Source organism: Anas acuta, chromosome 4, assembly GCF_963932015.1.
Source record: "Anas acuta chromosome 4, bAnaAcu1.1, whole genome shotgun sequence".
Classification (NCBI taxonomy): domain Eukaryota; kingdom Metazoa; phylum Chordata; class Aves; order Anseriformes; family Anatidae; genus Anas; species Anas acuta.
Window position 1 is genome coordinate 41,651,108 of NC_088982.1, and position 13,371 is coordinate 41,664,478.

The 13,371-nt window shown below is 39.6% G+C and overlaps 1 protein-coding gene across 2 annotated transcripts in view; it reads left to right on the forward strand.

The window, feature by feature from the left end:
* SMAD1 (SMAD family member 1) overlaps positions 1-12,392 on the forward strand; it is a 46,826-nt gene extending 34,434 nt beyond the window's left edge. For both annotated transcript variants that reach the window (XM_068680855.1, XM_068680856.1), the window contains exons 3-7: positions 57-314; positions 2,968-3,084; positions 6,649-6,870; positions 8,915-9,171; positions 10,994-12,392. In XM_068680855.1, coding sequence (XP_068536956.1) covers positions 57-314; positions 2,968-3,084; positions 6,649-6,870; positions 8,915-9,171; positions 10,994-11,137 — 998 coding nt within the window. In that variant the 3' untranslated portion in view covers positions 11,138-12,392. The remainder of the gene's footprint in view (positions 1-56; positions 315-2,967; positions 3,085-6,648; positions 6,871-8,914; positions 9,172-10,993) is intronic.
* Positions 12,393-13,371: the final 979 nt, after the last annotated feature.

Sequence of the window (13,371 nt, forward strand, 5' to 3'; positions counted from 1 at the left end):
GAGTCTCTAACGCTGTGTCTCTTTCCTTTTTTAATTTATTTTTTTCTCCTTTTCAGTTCTTCCTCCAGTGCTGGTCCCAAGGCACAGCGAGTACAACCCTCAGCACAGCCTCTTGGCTCAGTTCCGCAACCTAGGACAAAACGAGCCCCACATGCCGCACAACGCTACTTTCCCGGACTCTTTTCAGCAACCCAACAGTCACCCGTTCCCCCACTCACCAAACAGCAGCTATCCAAACTCGCCTGGAAGCAGCAGCAGCACCTACCCCCATTCTCCAGCCAGCTCAGACCCAGGAAGTCCTTTCCAGATGCCAGGTATGGTCAGCTTATGTGGCTCTTCAGAAGTGACAATGTGTTGGATGTCACAGGTATCTTCATATTTTTGTGTAATAATGCTTGATTATCAGCCAACACCTGTGTTCAATAGTAAGCTGAGAGATGGTAGGTAATAAAGGCTATGTAATTGGTTTGTCTATGGTAATAATAGCGAGGTTTTTAATATTTTTTCCTCTTTCAAACACAGTTAAAATGTTAAGATTAAAACTGTTCTGGAGTGGAGGAAGTGATTCAAAACTAGGGGTTTTTCTGGGATGGTTGTTCAACAGTGTAGCCCAGAGAGCATAACAGTTAATGTGCAAGAAGAATGCTATGGCTCATTCTCGCTTAGGAAAGAGGTCATCATAAATTCAGCACAGAGCTGTAGTTCTGCAAAAGAAGGATGTTTTTCAAGGAGATCATGCTGCTGCTACTTGATAAAACTTCTTCACGCAATAAGATTATCTCAAGAAACAAATATATTTCAACCGTAAAACAGTTCTTTAAGGCCCCAAAAAGAAATCTTCAGGCTATTTTAATTCCTAAAGTCAAAGAAGTAGCAAACTTTATTTATTGTTGACAGCTGCTTGTAGAAAATTCTGTGCAGCTGTCTTTTTTATGTTTTTATATGCAAATTGGTAAAAAGAAAAAAATTGCAGAAGAGCCTGTGAGAGATCTTTTGATCTAAATGCTAAAAGGACTCTGTGCAAATGCTTACGGATAGCCTGGTTGCATGTTTTCTTCAGGGGTTGTAGGAGAGCATGTGTAAACAAAAGTGGCAGACTTGTGAAAATCTGTTTTCTATTAGGTAAAATTATCATCCATAGATTTCTACTGCTGATAGGTGTTTCTCTTGCAAATGTGTCTATCATGAATATCACTGAACTTGCAGAGGCAGGAGGGAAGGAATAAGTTTGTTGTTTTTTTTTTGTCTTAAAATGTGAAAAGTTGAGGTAGAAACAGCTGTCTTGCCTCTGTGTTTTTGTTTTGCTTTAAATATGATTGGTGTGGCTGGGTTTCTTCCAGCAGGCAGAAATCAAGGCTTTTCCAACAGGAAGGTCTTCCTGAACGTTGGCTTGTGGAAGCTTACTTGATCTTTGAGGAGTTTGTTTTGTCCACATCCCCATAAAGACGAGTCAGCAGCTGCAGTGAAGAAACTGAATTAGAGCAAAGTCAAGATACTGATGTCCTTTATACTTAGTCCTGGACAATTGTCCGCTGCTAGGGAAAGAGGAGATTGACTTCTCGAAAATACAAAAATAAAAATAAACAATTGTCCAAAGATCTTGAAAACTTCACAGATACAGGTTAATTTATTGTCTATATCCTTACAGCCCTGTTTCCTTATCTGTGCATCACCAACATCATGTTTGCACACACACAAATATCTCAGGCTTAGTAAAACAGGAGACTTTTAAATTCCACTTCAGACCATTAAGCTTTTAATGCAGTCCTGTAGTCATTGTCTTCTCCCTGCTGCTCACTCCTCCAACCAAGGGTATTCACGGAAGGGAATTAGGAATGTACCTGCCAGTGCTAGACATAAAGCTTGCAGCAGAATATCTCTGAAGTAACAAGCAGTGAATAAATGTCATTAGCTTGTGTTTAAAAAAAAAAAAAAAAAAAAGAGAGAAATAGTTACAAATCAGTGGTACGGTTCTCCTGCCTTTTCTTGACACTGATTTGGTATTTAGGGTTTTGAAGGCCCCAAACTACTGTTGTGGGATGAGCAGCAGCTGTGTTCACTGGAGGTAGAACAGTGGTGATCTAACCCCAGCTTGTGCAACAAAAGCTTGCAGAAATTGGCCAAGGGTTTCTCTCTTTTGCATGTGCCCCTGTACAACTCATGTGGAAGAGAAGGTTCTGTGGTGTACAGGGAGGTGGTGCCATCAGCAGCTTCCTGCAGATTCTGGGAAGCACCATAGGTAGCTGGAGAGCAGCGCAAGTACCTGGTTAGGGCACTTCAAGCAGCGCAATGGCAGTGTTTTAGTGAGTACAGTCAGAGTGCACAGGATGGTTTTTATGTTAGTGATTCAATTCCGAACTGGACAGTGCAGCCAGCAGGAGACACAGGCAAATAAATTCCAGACCCAAAAGTTATTATGTAAAATTTGGGTTCCTCAATATTTTCTACTGTTTCCTCTCTAGGGAAACGGAACTAGATTGTAAAGCATTACTTTGCAATAGTAATAATAAAGTCGTGGATGTATCAGGGATGTTTGCATACTTTGCTGGTGGAATCATGCTGGAAGCAGAAGTTGGAACTGAAAGCTTTCTGCTCCAACTTGTGTTCATATTTACCATATTCAATATTTACTTTGGGTCTGATCCTGAGAGCGTTGTGTGTTAATGTCTATATGGCACTTTCAACCTGCAGAAGACATGGACTGGCAACGTAGCTAAGCTTTCTTTTGTGGCTTAGTGGGGGGCAGGGAGTGACTTGTTTTTGTAAGTGTTGTGCTTAATATGCACAGTAATTCTTTGCTTTCCTGAATCAAGGTCCATGATTGCTTTCTCAGATTTCTGGTGGGTGGAAGTTTATAGCTGAGTCAGGCTGGAAGCATTTCCAGGCCGAAACTGTTTATGTGGGTATGTATATATATACTTTAAAGAGAGGAAAGGGTTTGTGTATCTCTGCTTTTTCTATACTTAGCTGATACTCCCCCTCCTGCTTACCTGCCTCCGGAAGATCAGATGACACACGATACCTCCCAGCCAATGGATACCAACATGATGGCACCTGCAATCCATCCTGACATACACAGAGGAGGTAAAAATACTTCCTTCTCCTTTTCTGCTTTGTTTCTTAACAGTGAAGTACTTCAGAACTTCTTGGATGCTGTTAATGATTGACTTTTCATTTTCATATTGTGTGTGTGTTGTTTATGGAAATGTTTAGCGGGAGGAAAGAGGACAAAAACACAAACAACTTTTTATGTCTTACACCAACAGGGAAAAATAATAAATCTGGAGATGATTTTGAGAAGTAAATATTTATTTATAACAAGAACATAACTCATTTCAAAATGAAAGTATGTGGGCTTTATTACTTTCTGACTCCCAACAAAGTCATGACCAAAGTAATTTTTATATATTTTGTGTCTGGAAATTATAATTCCTGAACAGAGAGGATTCTTACAATGCAGCACATTTCTATGTGCAGTGCTGGAATTATGTATGTGCAAGGAAAGGAATCTCTGTATCCCTTGCAAATACATTAATTTACAGGTGCAGTACAGTTAACACTATACAGCGCTTATTGAATTGTGGATGGCAGTAGCTATAGTCAAGCATAGTTTTCCAAACAAAGGCTTGATCAGAGGATGGATAATACTGTCAATTATGTAAATGCCCACAGATGTTTTTCACAGGCAACTGGAGTATCTGTATTTTTTGCTCTGAGACAGTGCATGTCATAAAATGTCTGTTCTCATTATGTTTTTGTTTTGAATTCAGTTCTTAAATTAACGTCCTTAGAGAATATGCTCTGCTTCAAATAGTTAACACTTCTCCTGGGTTTAAAAAAAAAAAAAAGCTTTTTAAAGCTTTTTTTTTTAATTTTACTTTTTGTCTGTGTGTGTGTTTTGATCCCTTCTCTCCCCATTTTTATTCCATCTTTGAGTCTGGCAATGGCAGCACATGGTTCAAAACTCAGAGCTGTCTGCCAGCGCTGGCATTGCTACAGACTTTGAAATCTATAATTTAAAAAAAGTATATATCCTATTGCTTTATGTACTATGACATAGACATCTTTTTACACATTGCTTTTTAAAGCCTTTGCAGCCAGCCGTGACTGCTGAGTAAAGGATTTAGTGCATTCGTCACATTGTGAGAAATAGCCCCTTTTAGAGAACACATAAGCTTACACAGTTACTGACCATGCCAAGAAAGAGCAGCAAGCTGAATGCTGTGCCAGAATGATTATAAAGATCACAAGCGCATGAACAATTTAACTATTGTTTGAGTTTTGTACTTGTTTTGTTGCTAAGCTTAATGTCTGGTTTCAGGAAGTATATTTACTCTCTTAAAATAATTTGGATAGGTTCCCTGGTAACCTATTTACTCTCTGTGTGGAATGAATCTTGCATGTGATAAACCCCATCTGTGTAGCATTTCCACTTTTCACTGATATGATATGCGCGTGTGTGTATCTTGCTGCTGTTGAGGGCCCAAAGTAAATAGTAAATTTGCAATGTTTATGCTTGACTGCAGACTTTTTGCATGTTTGCACCTCTTAAAATATACATGTACCATAGAATTCTTCCATTAGTAAGAAAAGGTTTTGCATTTTTCTTCTTTCTTTGTAACGTGCAACCATTCCAAAATAAAGTCTGTTAGTATTTTTCCCTCCTAGTTGTTTAGTACAGTAGAGTCTTACCTCTGCCCCTTCAGTTTAAAAAAAAAAAAAAAACACAAGAAAACAACAACAAAATCTCAGTATGCCTTCCTGTGTTTGTTATTTGTGTGTGTGTATGCTGTAATTTCACCACTTTTACAACCTGCAGCAGACTTTTTAAAGACCAGTTTTTAGCGTAAACTTACCGCAGCACTTCTCTTGCAAGCTCTCAGAAGCATGTTCTTCACAGTGATTTGTTAGTCTTGGGAGATTTGACTTAACAAGCTGCATCCTGTCAATGAAGTTGGGTAATTTCCATTGTTGGCCCATGCTGGGAATAGAGAGACTAAGCGCACCTGCTCTGCATGACTTAAAGCAAATGTAAGGAAGTTAGTATGAAATCTGTGTGAGAGAGATATGATTCATTCTGGAAGAATGGCCAGCTGGCAAGATTTCTTCCTGACTTTTGAGAACTGGGGTAAAGCTGCAGCTTTGATAATTGCTGGCATCTTCGTGTGAATTCAAAGTGTAGTAACCTCTTACTAATAATTAATGACTGATTTTTGTTATTTTATTTTTTAACAATGACATGAGAGGATAGAAAATAATGAGGGTATCAGGAAAGACCAGCTCCTTTTTGCCACTGTTTTAAGTAAGGTGTTAGTCAGCAGTAGACATTATGCTCAGAAGTTTTGCACAATGATGTAGGATGTTACCCTGCTTTCTGCTGTTTGCCACCTTTTGTATCTGCTGTGTAATGTTTATTTGGGGAGGAACTTCTTTTGTTTCATTTCGCATGTCAGAAAAATCACAGTGGTGTGATCTGCGAACAAAGGAAAGTATGAGCAGGAATATGACAGAAAATTTTAATTGGTCTTTTAGTTGGCTGATTTCAGGTAAGACTTGGGGTTGGAAGAAGGAATCCTCTGGCCAGAGAAACAAGTTTTCCTGAAACACCAGTCTTATTTTCATGTTAGCACTTTGGCCTGTAGTTAGAGCTTTAATCTGCAAAGCTGGTATCTTAGCAGCAAGTCCAACTGCGCTAGGCCGAGGAGGGAAATAGTCTCCTTCATCTAAAAGAAACCACATAAAGCAACCACATCCCTTCACTAGCCTCCTTTTATTTGGAGGCAGTTTAATAATTTGTAGCTGTATTTGGCACTTGAAAGAATGCGTACTGGGTGGAGACATCTGAAGCAGCCTGTACTGTTGTTGGACACCCACTGTGAAACTCCCTTTGGTAAAGATCTTCTGAAGAAACTTTTCCCAGTGTAGAGCCACAAGTGTTACCTCAAGACTACCATGTGTTCCTAGAGCTTGTCAGATAGACCTTGCGAACCATGGATTTCCTATTGGCATTCTGCACAGTTCCCAGCTTTGCTTAGGAGCTGCTGAGGAGGAGCTTGTTGCTACCGCTACCAGATACTGCAAAACCATGTCCTGAGAAGTCCTCGCTCTGGAAGTAATTCTTCTGTTGGGGAACAGTTGTAGGTTTTTTATTTGCTAGCACTTGATGAGTAAAAGGTTCCCATTAAATAATACCTACCTTGATTTCATCTTCTCTTTGATCCAGCAGAATTATTAGGATTCCGTGTGTTAGGCCCTTGTTCAGGGTTGTGATGTACAATTGCAGAAGTGTTTCTCTGCTTTCCAGGCCTGCGCAATAGCATGTTGTAGAAAATACAACAGGGTTATTGGGGCACTGCTTGGTATGTTGTTGGGAGCTTCCTGCACTTTTCTGTGGATATCTAGTGCCAACCTTTTCCACTTGTGAGTCTTGTGCTAGTGAAGTTGAGGTGAAATTATTCTATTGTGTGTTTGTGGTAATGAAAAGTTCAAAAATAACTGAAGACAGAAGAGCCTTTCTTTAACTGCAGCTGCTTATCCAGATCATCTTTCAGTGATCTTCAGCCAAAATCTGCAGTTTTATGAATCTTTAAATCTCAGGCCTGTATTCCAGTGCCGCTAGACTGTAACACTTGCATGGTTGCTTTACAGATGTTCAGGCAGTCGCTTACGAAGAGCCAAAGCACTGGTGCTCCATTGTCTATTACGAGCTGAATAATCGCGTTGGGGAGGCATTCCACGCTTCTTCCACCAGCATCCTGGTGGATGGCTTCACTGATCCTTCAAACAACAAAAACAGGTTTTGCCTGGGGCTGCTCTCCAACGTTAACCGCAATTCCACTATTGAGAATACGAGGCGACACATTGGCAAAGGTGAGTTTTAGATCTTTGCATCCTTTTTTGGGGGTTTCTTTCGCGGGGATATTTCCATTAGGAATGACAGCCTGGGCTTCTTGCTTCAAGAGAGCAGGCTGCTCTTCTCAGTATGCGTGATAAGTGCTTGTTAGAATATTGGTAAATACATAATTTTCTGGCCAGGTCTTATAAGCACAGTATTGTTCTTACCTGTTGTGTAATTAGAGGAAATTTTTATCCCTAATCAATTCTTTATTGCCCAAAGCCTATCATAACCTTAATTAGAGCAAGAGCTTAAGGCAGTTTTTTTAATGAAATATCTTGATTTATCTTGATTATGGGTGCATATGGAAATCCAAATGATAGTTCTTGGCACAAAATTTTTATCTGCCTTTAGTTCCAACATAAATTAGCTACCCTAGCGTGTTTTTAGAAGGACAACTTGCTAAAACAGTTTTTCCAAGTGCATTTTTAAAGAAGCCGGTAATTTTTTTCAGTGGGAATCTTGTTCTTCTCTTCTGTGGCTGTGACAGTGTCCTGCAAAAGAGAAAAGCTTCTGGTTTGTGTCTGACTTAATACAGTCCTCTTCTCTGAGGACTTGCCTATAATGCAGATGACATGCAAATCTGACATTGGCCCTGCAATGGGGTGTTGCTGCCAGACAAAGTTTTCAGGAGCTTACGTTATTAGCAAATTTTCAGAGACAATTGGGGGTTACGTGTGCCCAACCTGTGGTTATGTGGAATAAGTGTCAATTAATGAAGTATCTTCTTCCTTAGAGGAGTAAAGAATTAAAACCGGAGGAACTGAAGGTCATCAAGTTTTTGCCCTTAGCCTGGAAAACTTTTCTCTACGGGAGGACTTGTGCAGCTCTCAGCAGTACGCCCCACCTGTGCTGCGCCACTCAAGTCCTAACACTTCTCCCTTCTTTTCCGCCCCATCCATCTTACCAAGTATGAGGATATTTATTTAACACCTCATTCATTTTCCCTTTAAAAGTAACCCAGCTGCAAGCAGACTCGTGCTGAAGCACTTAACTGTATGTGTGCCAAAGCAGAGCAGAAAAGACAAGGAAGCTGTTGAATAAGTATGTGTGTGTAATTACTGATGATGTAGAACTGTTAGTCTTTGAGGAAAAAGGAGTAAATCCTAAACTTGAAAGCAGCCATAAATTGTTTTGCTGATCAGATGGTGTTATATGTGTTCCCACACACGTACACATACAGACAACAGCGAAATCTTACGTGACAGAGCACAGTCAAGGCATTCTGATGGGATTTCAGTTTAGTTTTTAAAGTCTGTGTGTTTGCTTCTTTGTCTCGTGATGTTGTGAGAGGTGAAAGGTTTGAGCAGCAAATTATCCATTTATAAACACTAAAGGCAAATTTTCTTGGTTTCTCAAAGCCTTTGGAATTGAGTTCTCCCAAGCACATTTCCACAGAGGTTCCCCGTATGTCACATTTTTGGGCATTGCTGCCACCAGTGATGGGTGAGGGAGTGGGAAATAGCAGTGAGGACTGGAAAGTTGATATGCACCCTCATTTGACAGACACATGAAGAGTATGAGGGCCATTTTCTTTTTCCAGCTTGTTGGAAAGAAAGCATTAAATTGAGCTGAAAAAAGCCTCATGCTAGCAAAAATAGCATTCAGGACTTTTTGAGAGAACCCAGTATGAGACTGTTTTATTATCTGCTCTCCCCTCCTGCATTCCCAGTTACTGTTTCTCATAAATATAATGAGAACAAAGTTCAGCTGGCCTAGCCATCCAACGTACAGCATCAAAATTACTGCAGTACTTGCTGGATTATTGTTGTTGAATATACAGCACATTAAAATACAACAATTACTGATTATCCTCGTATATGCATACCTACATACACACCCTCCTTTCAAATCATATACTGATGGAACATAAAAAAAAAAAAAGTTTTAAGACAGAGTATGGTCTGATATGCAATTAGTGTTAATCTCTTTAAGCAGAAACATATGGAGACATACCATGAAAAACAGATGCATGGTGTGAATTCATCTAACCTCGTAATGTCAACATTCTCCTTCCAGGTGTTCATCTCTATTATGTTGGTGGAGAAGTGTATGCCGAATGCCTCAGTGACAGCAGTATTTTTGTGCAAAGTCGGAACTGCAACTACCATCACGGTTTCCATCCGACCACAGTGTGCAAAATACCTAGTGGCTGCAGTTTGAAGATTTTCAATAATCAGGAGTTTGCTCAGCTTTTGGCACAGTCAGTGAACCATGGCTTTGAGACAGTGTATGAGCTTACTAAGATGTGCACTCTCCGTATGAGTTTTGTAAAGGTATGTGAAAATTTGCTTGAGGTTATTTTGTAAGCAAAATAAATATTTTTTTTTCTTAACGTGGTGATTCTGAATTGTTGATTGCCTCCCTCCATCAGCCTGTTAATAACTTCTGAATTTAAATATTTATGGAATAGTGTTCTGGAAGTGTAAGACAGATCTGAATGATATAAAGTTGTCCACAGACCAAAATCCATCTCCTGATGCATAGACTTTGACAGCTGAGGTGACTTGCAGATGGTCTTTCTTCAGCTTTCTCTCTATTCACTTTCTGAAGCACTGCTATCATGTCTGTTAACTACTCCAGTTTCATTGATATGCCTCTCTTAAACGTAATAATTCAATTGAATACTTCTATTTAATGTGTATATAGATAGTGTGTGTGTGTGTATAATTATTTTCATGATTACTCTAGATTTATGGGACTTGTCTTTTTAATTTTGGGGGGGATATGGCATGGTACAATACAATCAGCTTTGAGAAGAGAGTTGAGTACTCAATTACTTGGCCTAAAAATGTAAAAGCCACCAATTCACTACATAGCATCAGCTTTTGCCCCTTTAAATTACACTGCTGTGGTCTGTGTCAGCTCCTGTTCTCAAAGATGTTCAGCTGAACTTCATGCTTCTGTTCCTGGCCGGCAATTTTGGAGCTGGGACAGCCAGGAAAGTCATTGCAGTGGTTGTGGGAATGCAGATAGCATAATCTTCTAAATCTGTCCTGATCAGCAGCTAGCAAATCAGGAGACACCGTAATTATTTGGAATTATAAACGCACCTTTCTGTTCTAAGGGGACATGTAAAGTCAAGATTTGTTATGTGGCTATGAATATCAACATGTGTACTGATTTAAAAAAAAAAAAAAAAAGTCTGGTCACACATCAGAGGAGGATGGAACTTTTCAGATGTGTTAGGGTAGGGACTGCTAAAATGCAGTAGGTTGTTTATGGCTCCACATCCTGTACAGTTGTACAGCAGTGCTGTCTGTACAGATGCACAGGACCTCCTGCGTGTTGGATGTTGCACTGCATGGTGTTTGGAGCTGCTGCTGCCAGTGTTGAGAGCTGAGTAATTCCTTCATTAGGGGTTAATGCAGAGCAGCATCATTGCGTTGTCTACAGACCTCCAACAAAAACAGTTCTCTTACAAAATGATTTTGAAAGCTGTTTAAATATCTGTTTATATCCTTGGTAATAACTGTTACTAGATTGGATATGAGCTGAAAGAAGACCTATTGGCACTTGTCTTAACTTGGGAAGTAGTCTGCTGGGCAGTTATCATGCCTTCTTTCTCCTAAGAGTAATGTTTCTGATCTATCACTGTGTTTGTCCTGTCCGCCCTGCAAAACATGCTTTGGTTCTTGTTGGACAGAAGTCTCACCTCCAATTCCATCATGTCAGTCTATGAGCTCATTTTTTAATTCATTGATCTGTTGTCAGCATTTTTCCCTGTTTTATTCTATTTTTGATCTTGGTGCGTAAGACTTGATTATCCCTCTTTTCAGAAAGTTTATGGGTGGGACATCATGAAACTGGTGGTGAGGTGTGACGAAACTTTGCATTGCCAAAAGTTATGTCTTTGCGAATTTAGAGCCTCATTCTAAGAGATCACAAAATGACACTTCTTCCTTTTTTTTTTTTTTTTAATTTCAGATTTGTTTGTTGAAATGTCGTAATTGAATGTCATCCTGCTTGATAATCACTGTTGAAAGCTAGATTATTTCAGTAAAAAAGAAAACAATTCACATGTGCTTCTCACGTATTTGTTATTATAAAATAAGGTAATTTTTTTTCTTCTTTCCCCACTTATTGTTCTGTTTCCAGGGCTGGGGAGCTGAATATCATCGCCAAGATGTAACGAGCACTCCATGCTGGATAGAGATACACCTTCATGGTCCCCTTCAGTGGCTGGATAAAGTACTTACTCAGATGGGCTCTCCTCATAATCCTATTTCTTCAGTGTCTTAAAGGTCCCAAGCTCTTGCATTTTGCAAGCAATTGAGCCTTGCATGTACTTGAAGGACGTATGAGTCAGACACACACTTCCCCCTCTGCCCCCCGAACTGGCAACAGCTGAATAAGAGCCATGAAAATACTTGACTTCTGTGACCAACTGTTGCATTCAGAAAAAAAAAAAAAACACACAACAACCCTTTGACATACTGTTGGTGTCAAGAATTTTAGTTTACGTTGTAATATTCTATTGCAAAGTTGATTTGTATGGCTTAGCATAAGGGGGACAACTGAGCCCAAACCACAGTCTGTCGGAGCAAGTTCCCAAAGGATCATCCTGTAGTTGGCACTCTGAGATTTTTTTTCTTCCTTACGTCCATTGCTCACTTTTTTTTTTCTGTGTCCTCTGGGGCTAAGAGCCAATGTTGGTGAAGTCTGCCTTTTGCAGGATTTCTGCAGTCCACTCTAAAACCATTTGTCTAAGCTGATACTTGCTGTTCTCTTTAAAAGACAAAAAAGTCATATGGCTTAACCTCAATAACTGTGTAATAATCTTGGAAATTGTGTCCTGACCATACTGCTGTAAGAATGTTAGGTATGTTTTTGCTAAATGTATGTACGGTGTATTTGAAAGTTTAGAAATTAATTAGACTTAGACCATAAAGGAGTTAGGAATATTTGAATGGGGGGAGGTGGGAGTGGGAAGGGAAATGACAACTGAAATGTAGAATATATTGTAAACATAGCTTGTTAGTTTAAACAGAGGTCTGAGTTTTTGCTGTGCGTTTCATTTTTATAGTGGCTTCGTCTTGTTAATTCTGACTATTTTTGCCTCTTCCTTTTCCCCCAAAACAGTTGTGCAGCTGGTTAATTCTTTTACCTGTGAAGAGGACAAAATGCCTAATTCCTGCAGTTTGAAGGCTGCAGCTCTATGTATTTCAAGACATAATTGTACAGCGTGCTCTTTAACTATTGAGCAGTTTTATACAGTGTATGTAACAGAAGTAGGCTTTTAATTTTTTAAGAGAATCTTGTTTTGCCAAACATAGTAATTGTTAATTGTTTGGAGGACTTCAAAATCCCTGTGTGGGTCTATTTCAAACTTTTTAAAAATATATATTTTTAATTTTTATTTTTTTTACTGCTTGGTTTATTTTTTTCTTTGATCTTTTATATTCACATAAGCTGTAATACTCTAAGTACCTTTATTCCAAATCTTAGTGGGTCCTCTTTACTGGAAGTTTTGAATAAAACCTGTTGTTACTGCTTACATTTGATTAAAACTTTGTCTTGTCTACTTCTTAGTATATTTTTTTGGCAAACCAGATACAGAAACAACTTAGAGAAGGAACAACCAGAAGCGAAGAGACACATTATCTCTCATACTGACTTCAGTAATAAAACAAGCTCTCTAGAAAGACTTCTTAACTAGGCAAGATTAGAATGGATGTAGTAACACTGAAGTATCCTAACCACTTTGTAAAATTTCTTTGAGATCTGATCATACGATATCTGAATGAGCCGAATTTCTGTGCTTTTACAACCTCCTAGGTGTTTCAGTAAAACTGTGGAAGTAACTTCTAAGTAAGCACTATTGCATGCTTACTGAGTTCTGAGAAACGTGGTGAGAAATACTTCACATAGGAAACATTTCCTACAGGAGATAAGAACTCAGATGAGATCTGGCTTTATTTGTAGTTGTATAATGTATGAGTGAGTCTCATCTCCTCTCTTGAAGAACTTAGACGTTTCCATCAAAAGAAATGCCTCCCTCCATTACAGTATTTTTCATCAGCATTGTTTGAATGCCTGTGTTCCATGAGGAAAGTATTTGGAGAGCACTTTTGTGTACCAGCCTTTACCTAGTCTCTTGGCTGCGTGCCTCAGGCAGCTTTACCTTGTGGAGGGTGTTGCTGCCTCCCAGCTGTTTTGCTGGAGACCTGCTGGAGGTGAAAACTCCTCCTGCTCCCTGCCCTAGTGGCAGGCCTCCCTGCTCCTTTCCCCACACTTTGCTCTGGGGAGAGATGAGGGAAGAACCGTCCCTTTACACCTGCAGAGTGTGCTGCTTGGTTGGATGATGGAGTTTGAGAGATCAGGAGTTGACTGGAAATCCAGCACCTGGGCCTGGCTGCAGTGGGTTGTGGATCGCTAACAGGAGCATGGGGAAAGTCATGAGAGTCACTGAGATCCATGTGTGTTCAGACAGACATATGAATGTGAGCATCACTGTAATGATGCCCCTTTTTGGA